At 46.3% G+C, this 19,824-nt stretch overlaps 6 protein-coding genes across 6 annotated transcripts; 2 read left to right on the top strand and 4 right to left on the bottom strand.

Annotated features, from left to right (window-relative positions):
- Positions 1-2,230: 2,230 nt before the first annotated feature.
- BDV27DRAFT_171937 (aspartic peptidase domain-containing protein) lies at positions 2,231-4,069 on the bottom strand (the record flags this gene model as incomplete). Its single annotated transcript, XM_032075731.1, has 3 exons — positions 2,231-2,895; positions 3,335-3,652; positions 3,760-4,069. 3 exons carry the CDS (start codon positions 4,067-4,069, stop codon positions 2,291-2,293), a joined length of 1,233 nt encoding a protein of 410 aa, XP_031928105.1. The 3' UTR covers positions 2,231-2,290.
- A 1,334-nt stretch (positions 4,070-5,403) lies between these two features.
- On the bottom strand, positions 5,404-6,812 carry BDV27DRAFT_144815 (NADP-dependent oxidoreductase domain-containing protein; the record flags this gene model as incomplete). Its single annotated transcript, XM_032070310.1, has 7 exons — positions 5,404-5,694; positions 5,773-5,930; positions 6,015-6,234; positions 6,273-6,342; positions 6,404-6,484; positions 6,542-6,628; positions 6,688-6,812. The coding sequence occupies 7 exons, from the start codon at positions 6,810-6,812 to the stop codon at positions 5,404-5,406; spliced, it is 1,032 nt and encodes a 343-aa protein (XP_031928104.1).
- Positions 6,813-8,869: 2,057 nt separating this feature from the next.
- BDV27DRAFT_157320 (Zn(II)2Cys6 transcription factor domain-containing protein) lies at positions 8,870-10,349 on the bottom strand (the record flags this gene model as incomplete). The annotated part of the gene is made up of 2 exons (XM_032072489.1): positions 8,870-10,234; positions 10,293-10,349. The coding sequence occupies 2 exons, from the start codon at positions 10,347-10,349 to the stop codon at positions 8,870-8,872; spliced, it is 1,422 nt and encodes a 473-aa protein (XP_031928103.1).
- Positions 10,350-11,162: 813 nt separating this feature from the next.
- On the bottom strand, positions 11,163-12,671 carry BDV27DRAFT_157319 (uncharacterized protein; the record flags this gene model as incomplete). Its single annotated transcript, XM_032072488.1, has 1 exon — positions 11,163-12,671. The coding sequence occupies one exon, from the start codon at positions 12,669-12,671 to the stop codon at positions 11,163-11,165; it is 1,509 nt and encodes a 502-aa protein (XP_031928102.1).
- A 1,467-nt stretch (positions 12,672-14,138) lies between these two features.
- On the top strand, positions 14,139-15,881 carry BDV27DRAFT_157318 (cytochrome P450; the record flags this gene model as incomplete). The annotated part of the gene is made up of 4 exons (XM_032072487.1): positions 14,139-14,277; positions 14,345-14,495; positions 14,556-15,795; positions 15,846-15,881. 4 exons carry the CDS (start codon positions 14,139-14,141, stop codon positions 15,879-15,881), a joined length of 1,566 nt encoding a protein of 521 aa, XP_031928101.1.
- Positions 15,882-18,637: 2,756 nt separating this feature from the next.
- On the top strand, positions 18,638-19,593 carry BDV27DRAFT_127553 (aegerolysin family protein). The gene is made up of 2 exons (XM_032066796.1): positions 18,638-18,846; positions 18,915-19,593. The coding sequence occupies exons 1-2, from the start codon at positions 18,743-18,745 to the stop codon at positions 19,234-19,236; spliced, it is 426 nt and encodes a 141-aa protein (XP_031928100.1). The 5' UTR covers positions 18,638-18,742; the 3' UTR covers positions 19,237-19,593.
- Positions 19,594-19,824: the final 231 nt, after the last annotated feature.

Raw genomic sequence — 19,824 nt, 5'->3', positions numbered from 1 at the left:
GGTAATTCTGCAGATATGTTCGAGATCGGCATTGCCTTTGGCCTTGGATATGCCTGAACGTGAGGAAAAATCTGACCCACCGTAATCACAATTGCTGATCCTCTACTGCAACATGAAGCACCGTGGGCGAAAAGCAGGATGCAGTGGACAATGACCGGATATGATCGGCATAGAGCCGGGAAATAGGCTGAATGATGTGAAGTACAGAAAGCCAAAGCGATAACCAAACCAGCTAGAAGCATAGAAGGTCGGGCAGATCTATTGGCATTCTTCATAATCTGTATACTTGGGATCCGCAGTGACCTGACCGAAAGAACTAGAAGCCGGGCTAATCCGGGAGATCATCAGCCGCCACTAGCAAATGACAAAAACTTCCGGTTCGTTGAGATAACGATACGCAGAAGAGCTAGAAGATTACTGGGCTATATACAGACGCTGCAGTCCGTCTCGAAAACCTGAGACAAACCCTGCATGAAGGGTCCACTGCCAAGACTGGTCGTGCGTGCAGCAGCGGCTAGAAGTTTGAACAGTGAGAACAGTTCTCATGGCGAGATACTCGCACGTGCAAAGTGGTTAATAGTCACATAGTGTCGATCGTTCTTGGCCCGACGGAAGTCTCGTAGCCAAGATATGCTTGGGAGGAAGCCAAACGGAACCCCCACCCACACCAGAGACTACACGATTTACACCACAAATTGCATCACTCTTGCTTGATTTAAAAACACCGTATATTTATGAATCTCACGTTACTTCGACAAGAGAAATATATGCGGTGTTATAAGGTGAATAGCCCTTGACAGCACCTCCAGGATTGAATATCCAGTAGACCTATGTTACAGGCCTTGCATTATAGGTAGAAATATCCTGTTGTCAGATGTGTAGAGGGTAATTATTACTTAATAGACTACAGAGGAGTCCACTTAGTGAAAACCCACTCTAACTCTGCAACTACTCTACAGAAAGCCTGGTCTTTCTGAAACCTGGTAGACGCCGTAATACAACCCCCACCAAGGTTTTGTTATTCTAAGCCCTAAGCAACCCCAACCGAAGGCTATACATTGCACCAGAAAAAAGGGACATGAACCGATTCTATATTTTGCATCTATATTCTGCAGGTAGGGTATATGGAATTGATTTATAGAGGATATCCATTTATCTAAATACCGAATAGAAAGAAGGCTCGGTGATCGAACGATAGGTTATCGGAAGGGATATATCCCGTATCTTCCTGTGGTCTGGCCGAGTATCAACCACCCGGCGTTGCCGGGAATGTCCTCCGTAGGGGACCATCGGTCTCCGACTACCTGCTGATCCCGAGGTTAGAATTAGTACATAATAATATCCCGATTTACACACCCGAAAAAATAAAAAAGAAAAGAATAAAACATAAATATCACGACTATTATGAAGAGTTGTTAAGAAATCATATCCAGGTTGCTATCCACATGATGGCTGTGTTAAATATTAAAAAATCATTTTTGGCTTAGTATGTATTAAACTATATATAATCACTTACCAGTAAATTATTCTATCTTGGAATCCTAGTGGTTATTTAGAAATGTTGCTTGCGGACATTGATATCAGTCTGTAGGTTAGTTCGGGCCACTTCGTGGAAACGTTTGATGTGAAAGGGAATCCCAGACCTAAAAGGCCCTCGAAATGTTGCAAAGTTCTGTTACAACGTTAAGAAAAAGATGTACCTGAAGATTTCTCTTCATTATTGATTTTGATGAGCTTGCCACTTCTCTTATACGCTAGGCTGCTCCTAATCTTTATCTCCTTCGAGATCATCGTGCATTATATCCTGAGATCGCCAGGTTCCTAATATCATCCGGAAATAGCTCTATAAAATACCCTATAAAGAAGCCTTGGGCGTCAAAACATGTTTAGGCAGTCAAACGGGGTGTTTTCCTTTTTGATTAAGCCAAGCCGCCAAGTCTACTAGTCTCAAAAACAGGGAAATATACGGAGTGGTACCCTGTCTATATGGTAGATAGCGGGAGAATATCGCAAATAATTGATTCAGCTTTACTTTGTGGCCTTACCAAAGCTGAGAGACTGTGTCAACTGAAAATAATACCGCAGAATACCCTATAAAGACAACTCAGGTGCCCAGGGATTTTATGTAATCGAAGACTCGAAAGGGATGTTTTCCCATTTTAACACCCTTTTCCAAGAAACTGCGAAGATCCTGGGATATATTGGGCTGTAATAGACACTTAGAACGTGGGTTTCTTGACCCATATATAGTTTTTGATTAATTAGGCTAATATCCAAGTTGATAAGGGTATCACTGTAGTATTATAAGCATTGTCCCCATAGCCATACACAATGAGGCCACTGCAATACTCGTCAAGGCTCCAGGCACAACACCCCTAGCAGAGGACGACGCAGCTCCATTGGATGGAGAAGACGAAGATTGACCACCAGATGATGAGCCACCTTTCCCGGGAAGGTGGAACGGGGTGGCTGTCTGAGAGAAAACCCATCCGGTTGGTGCTGTCATCGTCGCTGGGGATAGTCCGCCGCCGGGCGCCTGCAAGCCAGTGGCTGTCTGGGTGACCTTTGCGGCATTACTGCCGGCCGTCTTCCAATTGGGTGGCGAGGAGCCGGCCTTGCCACCGATCTCAACAATGTTGGTATCCTCACTATTGTACCGCGTAGGGGCAATGGCGATTTGTTGCTGGTCCAAGTCATATACGACATATGCTGAGCGCAGGAAGGTATCGCCGAACAAGATCGGGGAATCGTCCGTGATTGGCACAACACCGAAGACACATGCGTCTTTGCCGTTAGATAGTTTCTGGTAGTAACCATTATCATCCAACCATGGGACAGCGAGTTCGAAAAATGGAACTCGGATCACAGGACCGCCGGGGCCGCCAAAACCATAGTCTAAAGTTCCTTTATAAGACCGCATTTGTTCACAGTCAACAGCGCCAAGGTCAGAACCTGGAACCTCAACCACTTGCGCAAATGCGGAGAGCTGTTGATATAATTCTTGGGGGACATAGGTGAGTGCCGTGCCGGAATCCAGAATGGCCGGTGCGATGAAATTCTCTGCCGTAAGGGATTGTGTGCCCTGCTTGGGGTCGGTGAGTGAGAGTGAGGTCCAGGCAACCGTCATAGAAGTGATACCGCCGGTCTGAGCGTCTGGCTGGATAGGCAGCGCGATCAAATCGCCGATAAATTTGCCCGTATCGTAACCACCGAACATAATACCGCCAAAATTGGCCTCTGTGGACAGGAGTTAGAAGTACGGCTATCGCAATTAGGGCTTTGCCTTTCTTTTCTTTTCTTTCGTTCTTTCTTTTTGTTTTTTTTTTTTACTCACCCACATCGTTTAGCCAGAGACTGTACGCCCGGGTGTTAATTAAATCTTGTTCGACCAGCATATCGATAATGTTCTTGTAAGGCTTTTGGCCCTGGCTGACGATCGACTCGCCCGCAGCGAACCCGATCCCCATAATACCCGTAAAAACATTTTGTGCTTGCCGGGCAACACCCATAGTAAGACCCTGGACAGTAATCGACCCAAAGCCAAAGTTGTCACCAACATAATCGCCTTTGACGCCCGAGCCCGGCGTGACATACTGAATGCTAAACCCGCCTTTACCGAGCATTTTGGATGTGGATGACAGCGTAGGATCATCTAGTGGGAAATTATCCTGGTCAATGTTCTGAGGCTGAGATGCAGGGAGCCGTTCGAAAGGGAAAACAGATTTAAGCCTGGGATATGACCACGAGTCATCAACTTACAAGCGTTACCAAGACAAGGGGACGTGTTTAAGTCACAGGACTGGGGCCCAAACATCCAGACATCACTGCTACCCGTGTCCACTTGCAGTTGGACTGGTTGAGGCGGAGTTCCGACGCTTGCATTCACCCAGTAGAGTCCTTTTCCATCCAATATGTCATTTCCCAGCAATGCACCTGCGTACTTTCTCTTTTCCAGAATGTGCCGTTCGCTTCGTGAGAGCGGAAGGGTGACAACTTTTGGTTCAGCCGCTACAAGGCTGAACAGGCCAAGAGCGAGCACCCAGAGCCGTCGAAGGCTTAACTCTGTCATCTCCAAGAGTATCGTCATGAAAAGAGGAGAAAAGGTCACAGGTCTATGTCACTTCAGGGTTCAATACCTGACTTTCTCGGTTTCGGTGGTCGTGGAAGAGCTCACGAGTGTTGACATAGTAAATAGTGAAATTGGCCCAGATATCACAGAAAGCTTAGCCTTGCTTGAATTCAGGGCAGCCCCTCCTCGTTCAGGTCTTCAAACAGAATACGAGTTTTAATCTTGGTGCTCGTGTTCCCATGCGCTGTGCACCAATGGATGAGACGATCGGCACCCCACTTATCACCTGTGGACGTGAAAGAGCCTATGGATCTTCATCAATATACGAGGATTTTCATATACTAACGGGATAGGTGCCAGGGAATATCCAATCACACCGGTATTATAGCCGTAGATCAAAATTAGGATCTATATATATTTGGGCCAACACACTCAAGCCATCTAATGCCGGTCTCTGCCGTAAGAATAGGATGCCTACTGGCAAGGCTTTGGAATTTATTGGTACAGTGCTTGTGGAGGCAAGATTCATGAACCTATTGTTGCCATTGCAGATTTACATTCCATAAAATCTTTAGTGTCCTTGTGTATGAACCATACTGCTGGAGTCTCTTGTGAGCTACAGGATAAATTCCTATGGATTGACAAAGTGCCATTAATCAACGAATAGCTATAGGCTCAAGGGAGGTTTGGAGTCTCTCTAAACAGGGATGAATGTTACTAGAAAGAGCTAAATTGGAAGTGTCTGTACTGCAAAACATGATGGGTGAGGCACGCAAGTGCTGAAAGTGCGGTAATTAGCTAATGCAATAGCAATACTGTCCAAACTATTTTAAGACCTATATATTTCCACGCTACATGTAACTATATCGCTAAGCTACATACTGTGAGATGTGCCCTGTGGAACAAAGCTAGTTGACGGTTGGCAGGCTATTGCTCAAACAAGAAAACGATCATGCAGCTAGGGCTATGAAGTCTAGAAAGCTATGCGTTTCCCACAGCTTCACCATACTGAAACAGTCAAACAAGAGGACAAATTGTAGTATATTGAAGTGTAAAAGAGCTTACTATCCAAATCTGGATAGATATTCGGCTTTCTAAAGAGATTGGGGTTCTCTGATGCTATAATTTGCTTTCTTACTAAAAAGCACGCTGGGTTAATGCTTATGTTCCCAATCTAGGGAAATGTACAGATTTGTTTTTATCTCATTTCCTGGGGTGCATATTACAGATATTATCTGAAATTCCCAAAAAATCCTTTCTGATCCTTAATTTCTTTCCTTTTGTTTACTGTTCCCCCTTTCGTAAGAAGAGTAACCGCTAGACCATACTTCACATTATACCACGTGACGAGGTCGTACAGGGGAAGGATTCGGAAGCGCATCAATATGAGCCGACACCCGGGTCAAAGACACATCAGCGGCAGTGATATTTGTTGTATAAGAGTCACGGAATATGAAGTTCATTGGGAATCCAATATCGAAAGAGGATGAACTGTCGATCTCAGCCAAGTCCTCGTCAGACAGACTCACACTCAATGCTTCCACGTTGGCCTTGAGATGCTCAACTTTCCGCTGACCGACAATGGGGAAAACGGAAGGTGTCTTATGCATCACGTAGGCTAGTGCCTATTAATTGCACATGTGCGGTTAGCCGGTATTTTCTATGGCTTTCATGTGAAATGAAGGAATTGGATAGATACTCACGATTGCATGAAGTGTAGTGTTTTTTCGTTTAGCGACTTGCTCCAATGCATCAGATACTTTGATATCGTCCTCGCTCAAATTAGAAGCTCGCCCACTGCCGTCTTCACTGGAGCCGCTACGGGCCTCCGACGACTTGAATTTGCCTTGACCGAGCGGTGCTCATGGTGCAATTGCCATTCCCTGATCCCGGCACATAGGGATGATCTCTCTTTCAAGATCCCTGAAGCCAGCATTCCATTTACCCTGGTACACAGAGAAAGGCCGCAGTCCGTGGACACGAGCGTATTCATTTGCATTTACAACCACCCAAGCTGGGGTATCAGAAACACCAAGATAGAGCACCTTGCCCGAATTGACCAAGTTGTTTAGTCCATGCATGACCTCTTCGACACTTGAGGTAAAGTCCCACCAATGGACGTACAGGAGGTCGATGTAATCGGCCTGGAGCTTGTTGAGGCTACGCTCCACCGAAACACGCATGCTTTTTATGGAATTGCCACGAAATTAGATTGAATTGGCTCGGTATCACGATGTGAGGTGCGGAAGCCAGTTGTGTACTTAGTTGCGATACTGAAGATTAGAAGTCAATGGAAAAACATACTTGGAGGACATTGGGCTACGGATTACATACACCATTTGATCCCGGTTACGGCGCTCTTTCATCCATTCTCCTATCCAGATCTCGGATTCCTCCTGCTGGTAGTTATTTGCCCTGTATAGCCATTGTGGTCAGTAGGGTCATACGTTGAAGGGTATGAATTGAACCTACGTGTCCAAGAAATTGCCGCCCAGTTTGTAGAAGGCATCCAGCAGTGCAAATGACTGCTCCTTGCTACATTCACCCATGAAATCCTTCCTATATTGGGAGACCACTGTTAAGCTCCCGACGTCACGGTGCGAATAAGGTGGCCATACCAGGTAGTTCCGAAGTTCATTGTTCCGAGGCAAAGGGGTGACACCTTTATACCTGCGGATGGTGCTAACACCCGGTGGTAGCCTAGAAAGCTGGCGGGCTTTGGTGCAGGGGCGAAGATAGACATGGTAATAGTCCGTAATAGAGAATTGGAAGAGAGTAGATGAAGAGTGATATCCTAGCTCAGAGGATTCTCAAAGGGGGAGGATCAGCCCTCTATATATGTCATTCTTGAACACAGTGGCAATAAAAGGAGTGTCTGACCGCACTAATGCTCCTGCTCCTGCTGACAGTGAACCAAACCAACCGTGGTGGACATTGTCGAAGATACTTTATGGCAGAGGATTAAAGCCTTGAAGTCAGCAACATGAAATACTGCGATCACAAACCCTGAACCCCACGGATTGGGTTAGGGAGATCTGCACAGTGATGACAACTCCGGTTTGATTGGTGGAACCAAGATCCCCATCCCACGGATCGCTTTAGTAACAACCGAAATATCTTATCAGTTATCTCTGCAGCCTGCACCCTGATGACACTTTTATTCTGATTGGAAGAGCCATTAAAGACTGGAGCTATAGACTGTTGACCAAATTCTAGACGAGGCGGACGATGACATGCGGCAAAAAGTGGTTCTTGCTCTGCTCGTTTTACTGTGTTGAGGGAGCCTGCTCGAGCAATATGTAAAGGATCACGACGAACCATGTAGATCATTAGAGTAAGAATAGGACAACTCTTTCAGGTCGAACATTTTGATCCTTCCGGCCAAACTTAACCTACCACATTTTTCACAAACATAATGGCACACCTTTGGGCCCCTGCTCCAGAACCGGCCAGGCTTCTCCAACTAGGTTACAAACTTCAGATTTCTCGACAACTTTGGAGTCCTTTCCGATCCCTACCGACAAACCTCTGATCGAGTTCCTCTTCGATCTGTTCCCATTGAAGCCTTCTGTGCACCAACTCACGGGGAAGCTTGTCTTCTGAATAAGGCCTGACTCATTGGCGGCTTGGGAATGAACGAGATGCTTCTGCCCTTGCCCTTGCCATTGTTGAGGGCCTCTCTCTGCGGCAAAACTTAGCGCACCCTACCATGGTGGACGCGGGCTGCTCTCTGCTGTGTCCATTTGACCGGAAGATTCTAAATGGGCTACACACAATAGCCTTAGTTGCAGGCTTGGGGACGCTGCATCTAGAGGATGCAACTAGAATCTGAGGACTTGTAAAATTGGCGCCGAAAATGACAGCTTATGGAGTCTGGAACAGCTGCCGTTCCACTCGTAGCTGACATCTCTCTCACAAGTACCCTTCAGGGCCAGCCTCCTGGGGACACCGTTCCAGATTTTGCCGATTTTTGTTTTTTTCGCGTCACAGCTCGTTTAATTCTATTATGCCGACGCACATTGTTGCGGACACTTATGAGTCTGCACCGCTGATAAGGATATGGTGACGCCAAAGGTTTATGGGAAACCCCTGTATATACCCTATCTATGTATCTCTGATGGGGGCTAGGCTCTATGGGGCAAGAACGGTCAGATGGTTCAGACCCGAAAAGGAGATATTGTGAGAGCTGAATCCACTACAGTAGAGATTGATCGATCTCTAGAGGCTGATGATGAACCGTGGCGTTGACACTTGATGCATAAATCCTCTCCTCTCGACCTGTGTTCTGTCTCCTGCCAGATCCTTCCCGGTTTGTTTGAGCTTGCAGTTTACAATTCTGAGCCTCACTGGCTGAATGATATTTGAGGTCTAGCTTGCACGGGATCAGAAAGGTGCGGACGTGAGAAGCGCCGGCGTCAATCTTTATTTCCTTTTCTGGCAACAGCTGCGTATATATTGTCTTATACGCAAGCACCATTGAGCCACATTTTTCGCATCCCGATGATTAAAACATATGTAGTATATCTAAGTAGAACCATATACACCACCTTGGCTCTGTTTACTATTATCAAAACGGTCGACATATGAAAAAGCGCTCTTGTCCCAATAATACATATCGACCAATGCCTAGCTACTGAAGAATTCTTTATCAAAACAGGCCACCGGCCACGCCACTTTGGTTTTAAGCAATGTGTAAAATAAAGGAATGCATCTTCCTTTGAAACATATTTAGATCTTATAGCTATAGTTTCTCACAGGAGTCCCTTTCAGAAAAATAGAAAGGTCTAACACCCGTACATGTCAATTATATCCCACCTGTGCATTGCCACCAATCATCACCATCGTATCATTTGTTCCTTCACAAACTTGATACTTCCATGGGAAAACTGATACATCCCGGGTCGGCACCACTCCCATAGATAGAGCGCAGACGTCTAGCCACCCCACGTCCGGTAGCACATCATAGGTAGCCTTCAATTCAACATAGAACTCTTCGATTGTGCTATATATAGGCGTTATAATAACCCCAGCGGAGGGGGGAATACCTGTATACGGTTGTCTTGCAAAGCGATAAGCCGACTGGTGCTGTAGCAGATTTTCCAAAAGGGTGAGGGTAGATTGTATCCCATCAAGGGCACCCTGAACGATATTCTTCGCAAACTGGGATGGAATAGACCCTAGGTAATGCTTCATAGTACGAGCATCAGGTTTCGAACCGTGTAGCACACCCAGAATATTTCTGATCTCACTTTGAATATCCCTTAGTCTATCTCGGCAGCGAATCGTCTCGCCCATTAGCCCTATGTCTTCCGACATGAGATACAGTGAGTATGTCCGGGCGGCCAGACCAGGAACTTTCACAACCTCAATGAACGCATTTTCATTTGCCTCCCGGAAGATGCTAGGGTTTTCAGAACTTCCTATGGACTGAACCACTGATATCCATTCATCTCTTTCCAGGAAGCATGCTTGACCAAGAGAAAGCGATGCACGGATAAGAAAGGGCCTGAATGTGAGAAGCAGTGTACGGCTAAACCCCGATTTATATGCTGCGGCAGGGACACTAGGCGACTGCATTATTTCGGCAATGCTGTTTGTAAGGGCCGCCCAGGAGCCTTGAGATATTTTCATCTCATAGAGCGCAAGCAGGATTCCCCCGGCGAGTATTTCATCCGAGACTGGGAGACAGCTTACTGCCCTTCTCATAGAAGTCAAAGCATAGGTATACATATCTATACTTTTGGTGATAAGCTGTTTGTCTCCCGTCTGACCTAGATGCAGAGTAGCCAAGGCGCGTCTTGCCGACTGGAGAAATGCCGGAGGAGGACGCGCTGGATGAAGGGTGAATTCGACCCAACCCAGGTTCACTAGTGGTCTGTAGCAGGCCCGTAGCTTTGAAAAATTGCCCTCGACACACCGAGAGAAGATTTCCAGCTCTTGAATACGAGTCGACTGTGTTGCAAGGTTTGGCATTACTCGGGTATCCATAAGTGTAGATTTGACATCTGACCACCCTGGACGATAGGTTCTCACACCTCTATTTCCACGGTGTGATTCTTTGCTGTTCCACGTATGCACGTTGTAGAAGGGGAATCTTTCCGGATAGCCTGGGCAAGTCATGTTCCGTCTCACGCATTCCCGGCATGCAGGCCTTGCCTCATCACACTATAGGATTGATTAGTAAAACGAGGGCCCTCTCTTGGGGTGGAGGTGTCTCTGTTACCTTGACCCTCCTCTGGATGCATTTCTGACACCCCTTGCTACGAGGAATACCGGGCATGTTTTTCGTAGAGGGATAACGTTGTCTTGTCCCTGGCTATAGCTCGGGCCGAACCGAATGACCATCTGCCTAGCGTACGTGGTATTTCGGTGATTTCGGGGTGAGAGTGGAGAGGGATTTATTTCCGGGGTATCAAGCGGGGTTGGCCTTACTAATAATACTTCGAGCCTTGCAAATCGAATAACTTCTTAACTACCCCCTATTCAGGATTATTGAATTGCACAGAGCCAGCTTCTGGAGCTGATTTCTTTCTCGACTCTATGTACTTACTAGACGCATGGTTTCTTTTTCCAATATTGTCGACTTGAGGCTGTTGTCGTCGTCTAGGTCGACCACATGAGCTAGGTTTAGGAAACCTTCTCTAACAACACTTGGATGGTGAGTGGCCCATAGAGGACCGAATGATAGCCTCACGCGCTAACGATGTTGGGAAATATGGCCCATTACCGTAAGCATACCGGATCTCTACAGCTTTACAGAATATTGAATTCTCAAGGAGCATAGCCACTTACCCCATTGGGAAGTATCACGCATTACCGTAAGTTACCGGTGGGGGCTAAAGGATGAATCACCTGCAGTGGGAGGAAAAGTGGCTGGCATACTAAGTATGAGGGCACGGACCTCATCTGTCGATCTCTTATCACAAAGGGTCCGGGGCATTGTATTAGATGGGTGTGTGGGTGATGTGCGTGGGATGAATAGAGTAATATTCGCTACATAGTGTTAGTAATGAAGAAAATGAAGAAATAACCGAAACAACCGAAATATAGAAGCATAGCAAGCAATATTCTGTATCCCCTCCACATCACTCGTTTAAACATGTGGAAATATACTCGTCCAACGCGGTTGTTGATAAGCTCCCGATGGTAAACTCCGCAGGCTGATAAACGCCTCAATCGTCAGGAAGAGAATGCAGGCCACATACAAGATCATCGCGATAATGCTGATGCCCAGGAGGACATACCGAAGCCAGATGGGAACCTTCCTGTTGGATGAGTTGTCATGCACGCTCTCACGGCACAGTTCCCACATCATCGAACAACTTCGCAACATCATCCTGAGCCTGGATCGTTTCTCAAATCTCATACGGTACCACATCTTGATGAAGAAACTGTCGAACTCTTCATTCCAGGACATGACGAAATAAACTATGGCGGGGAACGCCCCTAGCCCAATCCCGGATATGCGCCAGATGATGCGTTCCGCCGGGGTGGGAAAGTAGTTGTTCCACACAGACAGGTGAAGACCACCGTTGACAATGGCTAGTATTGAGGCCCAGAACTCAATCGGCCGTCGAAGATATTTTAAGACACTGTACGCCGCGCGAAAGAAAATATAGACCCATCCATTGTGTTCGTAGTATTCTGTGAAGAACGGAAGGTCACGCTCATAGTTTGTTGTCGGCTGGGTGAGATCATGTCCCATCAGGTCATCGCTGTCAAGCGGCAGTGGGATGGGGCGGTTGATATCCAAAGGCTTGGCCCACCAACAGCAGTATGCGGCGATCGAATATAGGATCTGGATGAGCACATGAGCCTCAAGGAGGGTGACCGGGAGTCCGGAGAGTTTTCGACCGATTGACTGAATGACCAGCCAGGAGATCTGGACCGCGACAAGGAGCTTACTGATAGTATTCGCGTTGCCCTTATCCTCGATAACAGTTTGGTCAAAATGGTGTTTTTGTAGCGTCCCATCCCGAATCAGTCTTTGAATTTTCCCACTCTTCAACAGGCGTTCGAAACCCAGGGGTCCGACGGTTGTCACCAGAGGTGAGGGGCAGTCGAATGGTTCAGCTATGGGTTTCGACCGCTGGAGATGACTGGAAATACTTCTCGAGGGTAGTTTGGGCTGGACCGTGTTGACACGATGGTTGTAACTCTCCGTCTCTACGACATAGCCTCCCATCACCACAAAGAATGCACCAGGCAATCCAAGCCAATGTTTTTTCTCAATATCACCCTCGAAGGATTGCTCCCAGAGCTTCCGAATCTTTATGGCTCGCAGAAGCTGCTCCACTGCCATACACACCACTAGTTCCGGGATCACGATTGCCCAGGTCATCATGAAGAACTTGTAGAAATTGGCGGACCTAGGGCCCTGGACAGGGAGCACATCCGGATGGACGGCAGTCCACACGCATAGGATGAACGTAGAGAAGCAACTCCAGAATAACGTAAGAGTTCCTCTTTGATTCGGCTCGGCGACGTATCCGGGCTCGGGTTGGGAGTCAACTTGGGAAGTAGGGGCAGCGGAAACCGCAACAACAGCAGAAAATGCAAGCAGTAGATACTGGAAGTAAACAAGAACGGCGAGACCCGCCATTTCTCTGTCTTTGTGGGTGTGGTGGTCAATAAAGAAGAACTGTTGAGTCTATCATGCCATGCTCTGGGTATGTGTGTCAGGTTTGCACACTGGGGGTGATAGAGCCAGATTTATACGCCATACAGGCAGTAGTTGGTCGATGACCTTTTTCACCTGGGTTCCTCAAAACCAAAAAAAGTTAGCCGCAATAGCCTTCGTAACAAAACAGCCTAGTGAGGCCCTCCACAAAGTATGACAGGGGTGTTGTTCATTTACTCTTGATAATTGGCGAGGGAGGAGCTGCTCTGGTTCAAGGGCATTTAACGTCAATTCTGAGTCTCGTCTTATATTTCCGAAAATGGCGACCAGGTAAATGAACAGGCCAAGCGGATTCAGCGTGCTTAATGGATCGTCGTGTGTTCGTATCGCCACAGCCTAGTATATATGTCGATAGACCAAAAGTACACCTTGGACAACATTCTTGTTGTATGCCTACTGGACAGTATATACTGATTAGTGTAAGAACAGTGAGGCTGAAAGTGTCCTTAGCATCATAGCCATTTCGCCTGCACTGTTTTCAGTAGGATAATGGAGCAAGACCGGGGAGCGCATGAGCCCGTCCACATCACATTGGCCCAGTCTCGATCTGTATGTCGAACCGCAAGCCAACGATGACCAATGCCAGAACCATTCACACATACCATTAAAAAGAGTGGTATAGTTCCGAAGCTATGTTTTTGAACAAACGAAGCTGGGCCATTTACCAGAACCAGGATATACCTAATAGCTATTTCTTACGGCCAGTGTACCCCGGACGCCGACATCCATCGGAGATTCAGAGCAAATCAGAAAAATTTCCCCTCTCATACTCGCCTTCTGCAATGCCAGCCAGAGAAGTCGTCGCCATGATAGTAGTATTTTTTGAAAGAATCCGGCATAACGCCAAGAAACTCTAGCCAATCCCAAGAGGGTTAGGTGTGACCAAGCATTTGCCTGCCCTTGGGCTGCCATAGATTTAGATGGAAATAATATCCACCCAGCCAATCATCTAATGATACGATAGGGGGAGGTAAAACGATGTATAAATTACGCCAAAGTCTATTCGGGTTGATCGCTAAGTTCTAACACAGCTAGAATACGAGTTAGTCTGCCTTTCCTGCAGGAGCGGTAATTTCACTCGGTCTATTACTGGCCAGACGCCAGTTCCTGTGATACTGCACCATTAACCAAGGGGTCGTCTTGCCTTGAAACAAATCGGAAAGAATACCAGGTAATCAGTCAACCTTTCGTACTTAAGGAGGTGGTAGTCAAGTAGAAACTGAGAGAGGTACTGAAGCATGGGCACCTCGTGGCATAGCGTCTTATCACTCCCTGTTCTACATCAATTTCTCCTGGCAAGTGCCAGATATATACCCATCTACCGCCGAAACCTTTTTCAAGTCCAATACTCCAACGTTACTTTGTCTCCCCCATTGGAACCACCTAACCATGGGGTTTTGTTCTAGCAATGGATTGCCTGCCATTCCAGTATACCAGTTTTCTGGGATCATCGGGTCGGTTGGCAGCGGTATCTCAATTTGGAAGTTCCTATTCACGCTTCTTATCGCGGCTGTGGCCTATGATCAGCGTAAGTTCTGTACATGTACCAGCGAACCTTAGGCAAGTGGCTGATAATGTGACAATCTCATGTCTAGTGAAATACATCCGGCAGAAGGGTTCAATTGCTGGCCCATCATGGAAGATCCCCTTCATGGGACCATTCCTGGAGTCAATGGATCCAAGATTCGAGGGATATATGGCCAAATGGAGGAGCGGGGAGTTGAGTTGCGTGTCCATTTTCCACAAGTAAGCTATCCTTGAGCTATCATAGGGAAAAGGGAAGCGGTACCTAATTGACTGTCATAGGTTTGTTGTCATCGCTTCGACACGCGAGATGTCGTCCAAGATCTTCAATTCCCCTTCGTTCGTGAAGCCCTGTGTGGTTGACTCCGCACACAAGCTTCTAGGGAAGGACAACTGGGTATTTTTAGATGGGAAAAACCATGCAGAGTTTCGCAAAGGCTTGAATCTCCTCTTCACACGCTCTGCCCTGGCTAGCTATCTCCCGCGTCAAGAAGCGGTGTTTGATGCCTACTTTGAGCGTTTTGTCGCACGGTCGACAGCTAACAAGTACAAACCACTTCCTTGGATGCCTGAATTCCGCAAGCTCATGTGTACTGTATCTTGTCGCACATTTGCGGGCCATTATATCTCCGAACGCGCACTAGACAAGATCGCCCACGACTACTATCTCATCACTGCTGCTCTTGAACTGGTCAACTTCCCGATTATCCTTCCATTCACAAAGGGTTGGTACGGGAAAAAGGCAGCCGACCTGGTCCTTCAAGAATTTACCCAATGTGCTTCCAAAAGCAGATTACACATGGCAGAGGGTGGTGAGATCACCTGTATTATGGATGCCTGGATTAAAGCCCAGCAAGACTCGGCAACATACAGGAGGAACATAGCAGCAGGGGTTCCATGTGAGAAGCCGGCTCAGTTGCTTCGTGAATTCACTGACTACGAGATTGCACAAACTATCTTTACTCTCTTGTTTGCATCGCAAGACGCCAACAGTGCTGCCGCTACCTGGCTCTTCCAGCTTATGGCTGACCGCCCAGAGATCCTAAACCGACTTCGCGAAGAGAATTTAAAGGCCCGCAACGGGGATCGTGAAGGGCGGTTGTCCATGGACCTGTTGGAGAGACTACCATATACGCGCGCAGTAGTCCGAGAGACCCTACGCTACCGCCCACCAGTGATCCTGGTCCCGTACATTGCGAAGAAGGACTTCCGGATTACCGAGACTTACACGGTTGGAAAGGGATCAATGATTCTCCCGTCCGTTTGGCCTGCCACTCACGACCCCGAAGTCTACCCGAATCCCGATTCATTCGATCCGGATAGGTGGATCACCGGGACAGCTGAACAGCATCCGAAGAACTTCCTGGTGTTTGGAACAGGACCGCATTATTGTCTGGGACAGGCCTATGCCCAGATGAATCTGATGGCCATGATTGGGAAGGCGAGCCTGGCGTTAGACTGGGAGCACCATACTACGCCGGAGTCGGAGGATATAAAGGTTTTTGCTACAATATTTCCAAAGGTACGGTTGTGTCTACATGTTCGTCGGCTTAATGCTAACTTGAACTACAGGATGACTGCCATCTAACCTTCCGTCGCCGAACTTAGAATTCGAATGGCAATAGGCTCTCTGTCAGGAGGCCAAGAATATAGCCTATATTAATTGAGCGTTCTCCTGTCGATTCGAGGGGTTCATGAGGTTGATTAGGTAGCAACGGGTAAAATTCCGTCTTCGTCAATAATTAGAGCAGCGTTTTGTCAGATTCCGTGCTTTTGTATTTCTTGGTTATAGTGCAAGGACAAAATCGCGGCCTTCAATTATTATCCTGCACTAGATAGGAGGTTGATTCGTATGACCCCGAAGGTGCGGATTTCGTATATAGCCTGAGCACCACCCACAACCCTCGACATGGTGCAAAAGGCCCCAGCAGTTCTTCTATACTACCTTGTGCTGGATGAATTTAAACACTCTCCATGTTGCGTTTGATTTTTTTACGCCCATAGGCTCCACAAGTGAACCATGTATAACAGGCGAAAGAGACCTGCGGAAGTAGCACCGCGGTCCACATCTTTCTCACATGAGGGGTACTGAACAATCCCAGCCTAGTTATCTCTTGTGTGTTGCTGTCATTGACAATTTTCTGTTGGTGGCAGTTCCATAGTACCACGATGCGGCCTAGAGTATTATTTCATCTCGTTGATCTAATCAGCTCCTCCGCTTTCCCACGCTCTGTGACCCACTTCCGTCAACCTCAGAATGTCATGTTTTCTCTCCATATGCGGCCAACACCTGTGGACGTGAAAGATCATATGGATCTTTATCAATATACGAGGATTTTCAAATACTAACAGAGTGGGTGCCAGGGAACATCCAATCAGATGGGTATTGTGGTCTCGGATCAAAATTAGAATCTATACAGAGCATATATCTAGACCAATACACCCAGGCTATCTAACGCCGATCTCTGCCGTATGAATAGGATGCCTACTGACAAGGCTTTGGAATATATTGGTACAGTTCCTGCGGAGGCAAGATTTATAAACCCATTGTTGTTATTGTAGATTTATATCACATAAAATCTTTAAGTATTGTTATATATAAATCACAATACTAGAGTCTCTTATAAGCTACGGATTATATCTATAGATTGACAAAGTACCATTATTCAACAATTAACTATAGGCTCAAGAGAAGTTTGGAGTCTCTCCAAATAGAGACAAATATTGCTAAAAGGAGCTAAATTGTAATTGTCTGTACTGTAAAGTATAGGCGAGGTATATAAGTACTGGAAGTGAGATAGTCAGCAAACACATTAGCAATACTATCCAAATTATTTCAAGACTTATACATTTCCATATTAGAATCAACTATCTCGCTAAGCTAGATACTATGAGAAGTGTGCCCTACACAAGAGAGCTAGTTTTCAGTTGGTAGCCTATTGCTGAAACAAGAAAACGATCATGCAGCTACCAGTCATTATTGGACAGGCTTATTGTAACGGATGATCTACTATACAGGGTAGATAGCCTGTCAACTAGGTAAGGAAATGTAGGCGGAGAGAAGAAGAAATATCTATTATTAACTGCGTAGTAGAACGAATACAAAGAGATTGATTCTTGTCTCCTCTATCTATGTCTTTAGACCTCCTTAAATAGCTTTAGGATCCTTCTCTATTCAGCAAGTCTTTCCCGCTGAAGAGTCGGTGAAATGTCAAGTAATCTCTCCGACCGATTCTAAACCGTAGGGGATCCGAGGTCTTATGTAGGAAGGACCGGGACCAGGGCCTATGCACGATGAACCAGGATATAGGGGCCCGAGGGTTCTGCAGGCTTCACGGGCCGATTCCTCATCGGCTCCGTGACAGAGGGCTTATTAATAAAGGAAGGATACGTAGGCAGCAAGGCAGATAGTAGATATTATATAGATAGAATAGTTATTCTTACTCTTTTGCTACTCCTAATGAAGTACTAATTCATACCCAAGAGGCCCTTAGATCCTCTGTATAGAATTAGTTAATCACCCAGTTTCACTATATGTTATTGAGAAGCCAGCGGATATAGAATCCAACGTCCCTGTTTGATAACCGAGTTATCTATCCATACACAAGTGCAAGCATATACTATTCAGTCATCAGGTGAGATTGCTATTAGATCTGTGACAGAAAAGTATTGCGGGCTAAAATAAAAAATATGCGCCAAGAATACAGTTGTCAAAAATCAAGAGGTGGGCTCCGCAAGCCCCATGTTTTAAAGGACGCCAAGTTAACGAATTTTCTGGCAAGTTGCTCTAGGTTGACTATGCCTAGAGTTGGATTGAACTAATCACAGAATGAACGATGCGTCAAACAAGATTCAGGCGTAAATCTTTTGTATACCTAACTACCATTTCTTGTTTAGAGTGACCAGCGTGCATGAGTCAGCTGCTAGGGACGTTGCATTCCGCGCTACATCATTCCGTAAATCAGGGCATACTTGCAGCGAGTGATGTCAAATGCATGGAAAGCCCGGTCTTATACTCTGGGCTGACGCTTTAACAATGTGTTTACATTAGTAACATCCTACATGTCTGTTCGTTACAGCGGGTATCTTGATATTCCGATCATACGTTAGGGTACGTTCGACACAGATGGTGGAAAGGGGCCCTGTCTTGTGCATCAAGCATGCCACCTTGCCTTGTATCCCATTTACTGTTGGCGAATATGATGTCAATGAGGCATTTTTGATCTCTCGTGTACTTGATTTTCCCGCCATGTGGACAGACCAATATCGGAAACATCAAGTAATGAGTTCTTACAGGGGGGGCTCCGAGCCAATGTTAAAAACCCAGGATGTCCTCACTCCTCGCTCTGGAACACAACTGAAAGTTGTAATCATTCAAACCGATATATTTCACAAATACTTCTTTTCAGAGTAAAGTCCTCATACACTTACTTCTACCTCTCTCCCTATTGCCCGCTGAACGAGACAATATGTCGGAAGTGGATACTCGCGCCTACAGCCAATGGGTTAGAATTGATATTCAAAGCTTATTCGAGAAAGGTCAAATTAAAATTGCTAATGCAAGAGTGACCGAGTATGTGATAATTCGCTTACGCCTGCAGCCTGTGAAATGTTTTATTCTGACCCCGATTTCCCAACTAGTGGCAAGTTCCATGTTTGTAGCGACAAAGACCAGGAGCTCAGCGCTGGCCAAATCAACAAGATTGTCATAGAGCCACATACTACTCAGTCTGTGTGTGCTTGCGGCAGATATGGCATCGATGTCGGCACAGAAGGCTACCTAGACCTAATGGACGGGGACACCAGGATCACCACCCTCCATTTCGATAGCCCCTACCAGTCGAATACCAACACCTTTCAGGCTATGAATACCAACAATTCTTATCTTGTGAATGTGGGTGATTGGAACCAGGAAAATGGAGCGTTGGGAAATGTCCAAGTGAAGGTGTTCAAGCTGGAGTAATTCCTGGTAATTAGTTCTATCTCTTGAAGAGATACACGCTCCTAGGTTCTTCGGAAATCCGAATTGCCACATGTTTGAGGATCCTAATGAATTTGTGCTTGCATTTCGAGTTATAAATCTTCAAAGTTTCTATGGCGTGCATGTTTACGAGTGCCCTTAAAAGGGGGTTCGAGCCATGTTATCTGGTGCCCAACTGCCTTAGCTCGGCTTGCCTCCAGAGAGTACTTTAATATTATATGTACCCCTTCTCGAATTCAGGTTGCACTAATCAAGCCATAAACGTCCAATCTCTGCAATATCTTTCCTGTGTCCTAATGACGTATGTAGTCCCAATTTACTCATGCCTGCTTGGACCAATCCTCTCATCCCTACACGCTCACCACCTCTTATGACGGGACACTTATCGTAGTATTAAACAAGTATATAATTGAAGAAACGCATTGTGGTCCGAGGGAATGTCGGCTTGGATTGTCTGGCGGGGCCAGTTCCTCCAGCACAAACGCAAGTTTTGAACAATGCCAACATTCAACAACAGTAAGGGCTACATCTAGATAATGCCGGTATCTCACCATAGATTCCTGATTCCGG

The sequence above is a fragment of the Aspergillus caelatus genome (assembly GCF_009193585.1).
Source record: "Aspergillus caelatus strain CBS 763.97 unplaced genomic scaffold BDV27scaffold_77, whole genome shotgun sequence".
In the NCBI taxonomy this organism is placed as follows: domain Eukaryota; kingdom Fungi; phylum Ascomycota; class Eurotiomycetes; order Eurotiales; family Aspergillaceae; genus Aspergillus; species Aspergillus caelatus.
Note: the sequence above shows the minus strand (reverse complement) of the source record. Positions and strands in the feature narration are given on the sequence as shown.

Excerpts from the sequence above, each read along its gene's own strand:
- BDV27DRAFT_127553 (XM_032066796.1), top strand. The coding sequence starts at position 18,743 with ATGTCGGAAGTGGATACTCGCGCCTACAGCCAATGGGTTAGAATTGAT. Across the intron at positions 18,847-18,914 it reads GCTAATGCAAGAGTGACCGA|TGGCAAGTTCCATGTTTGTA; the intron begins GTATGTGATAAT and ends TTTCCCAACTAG.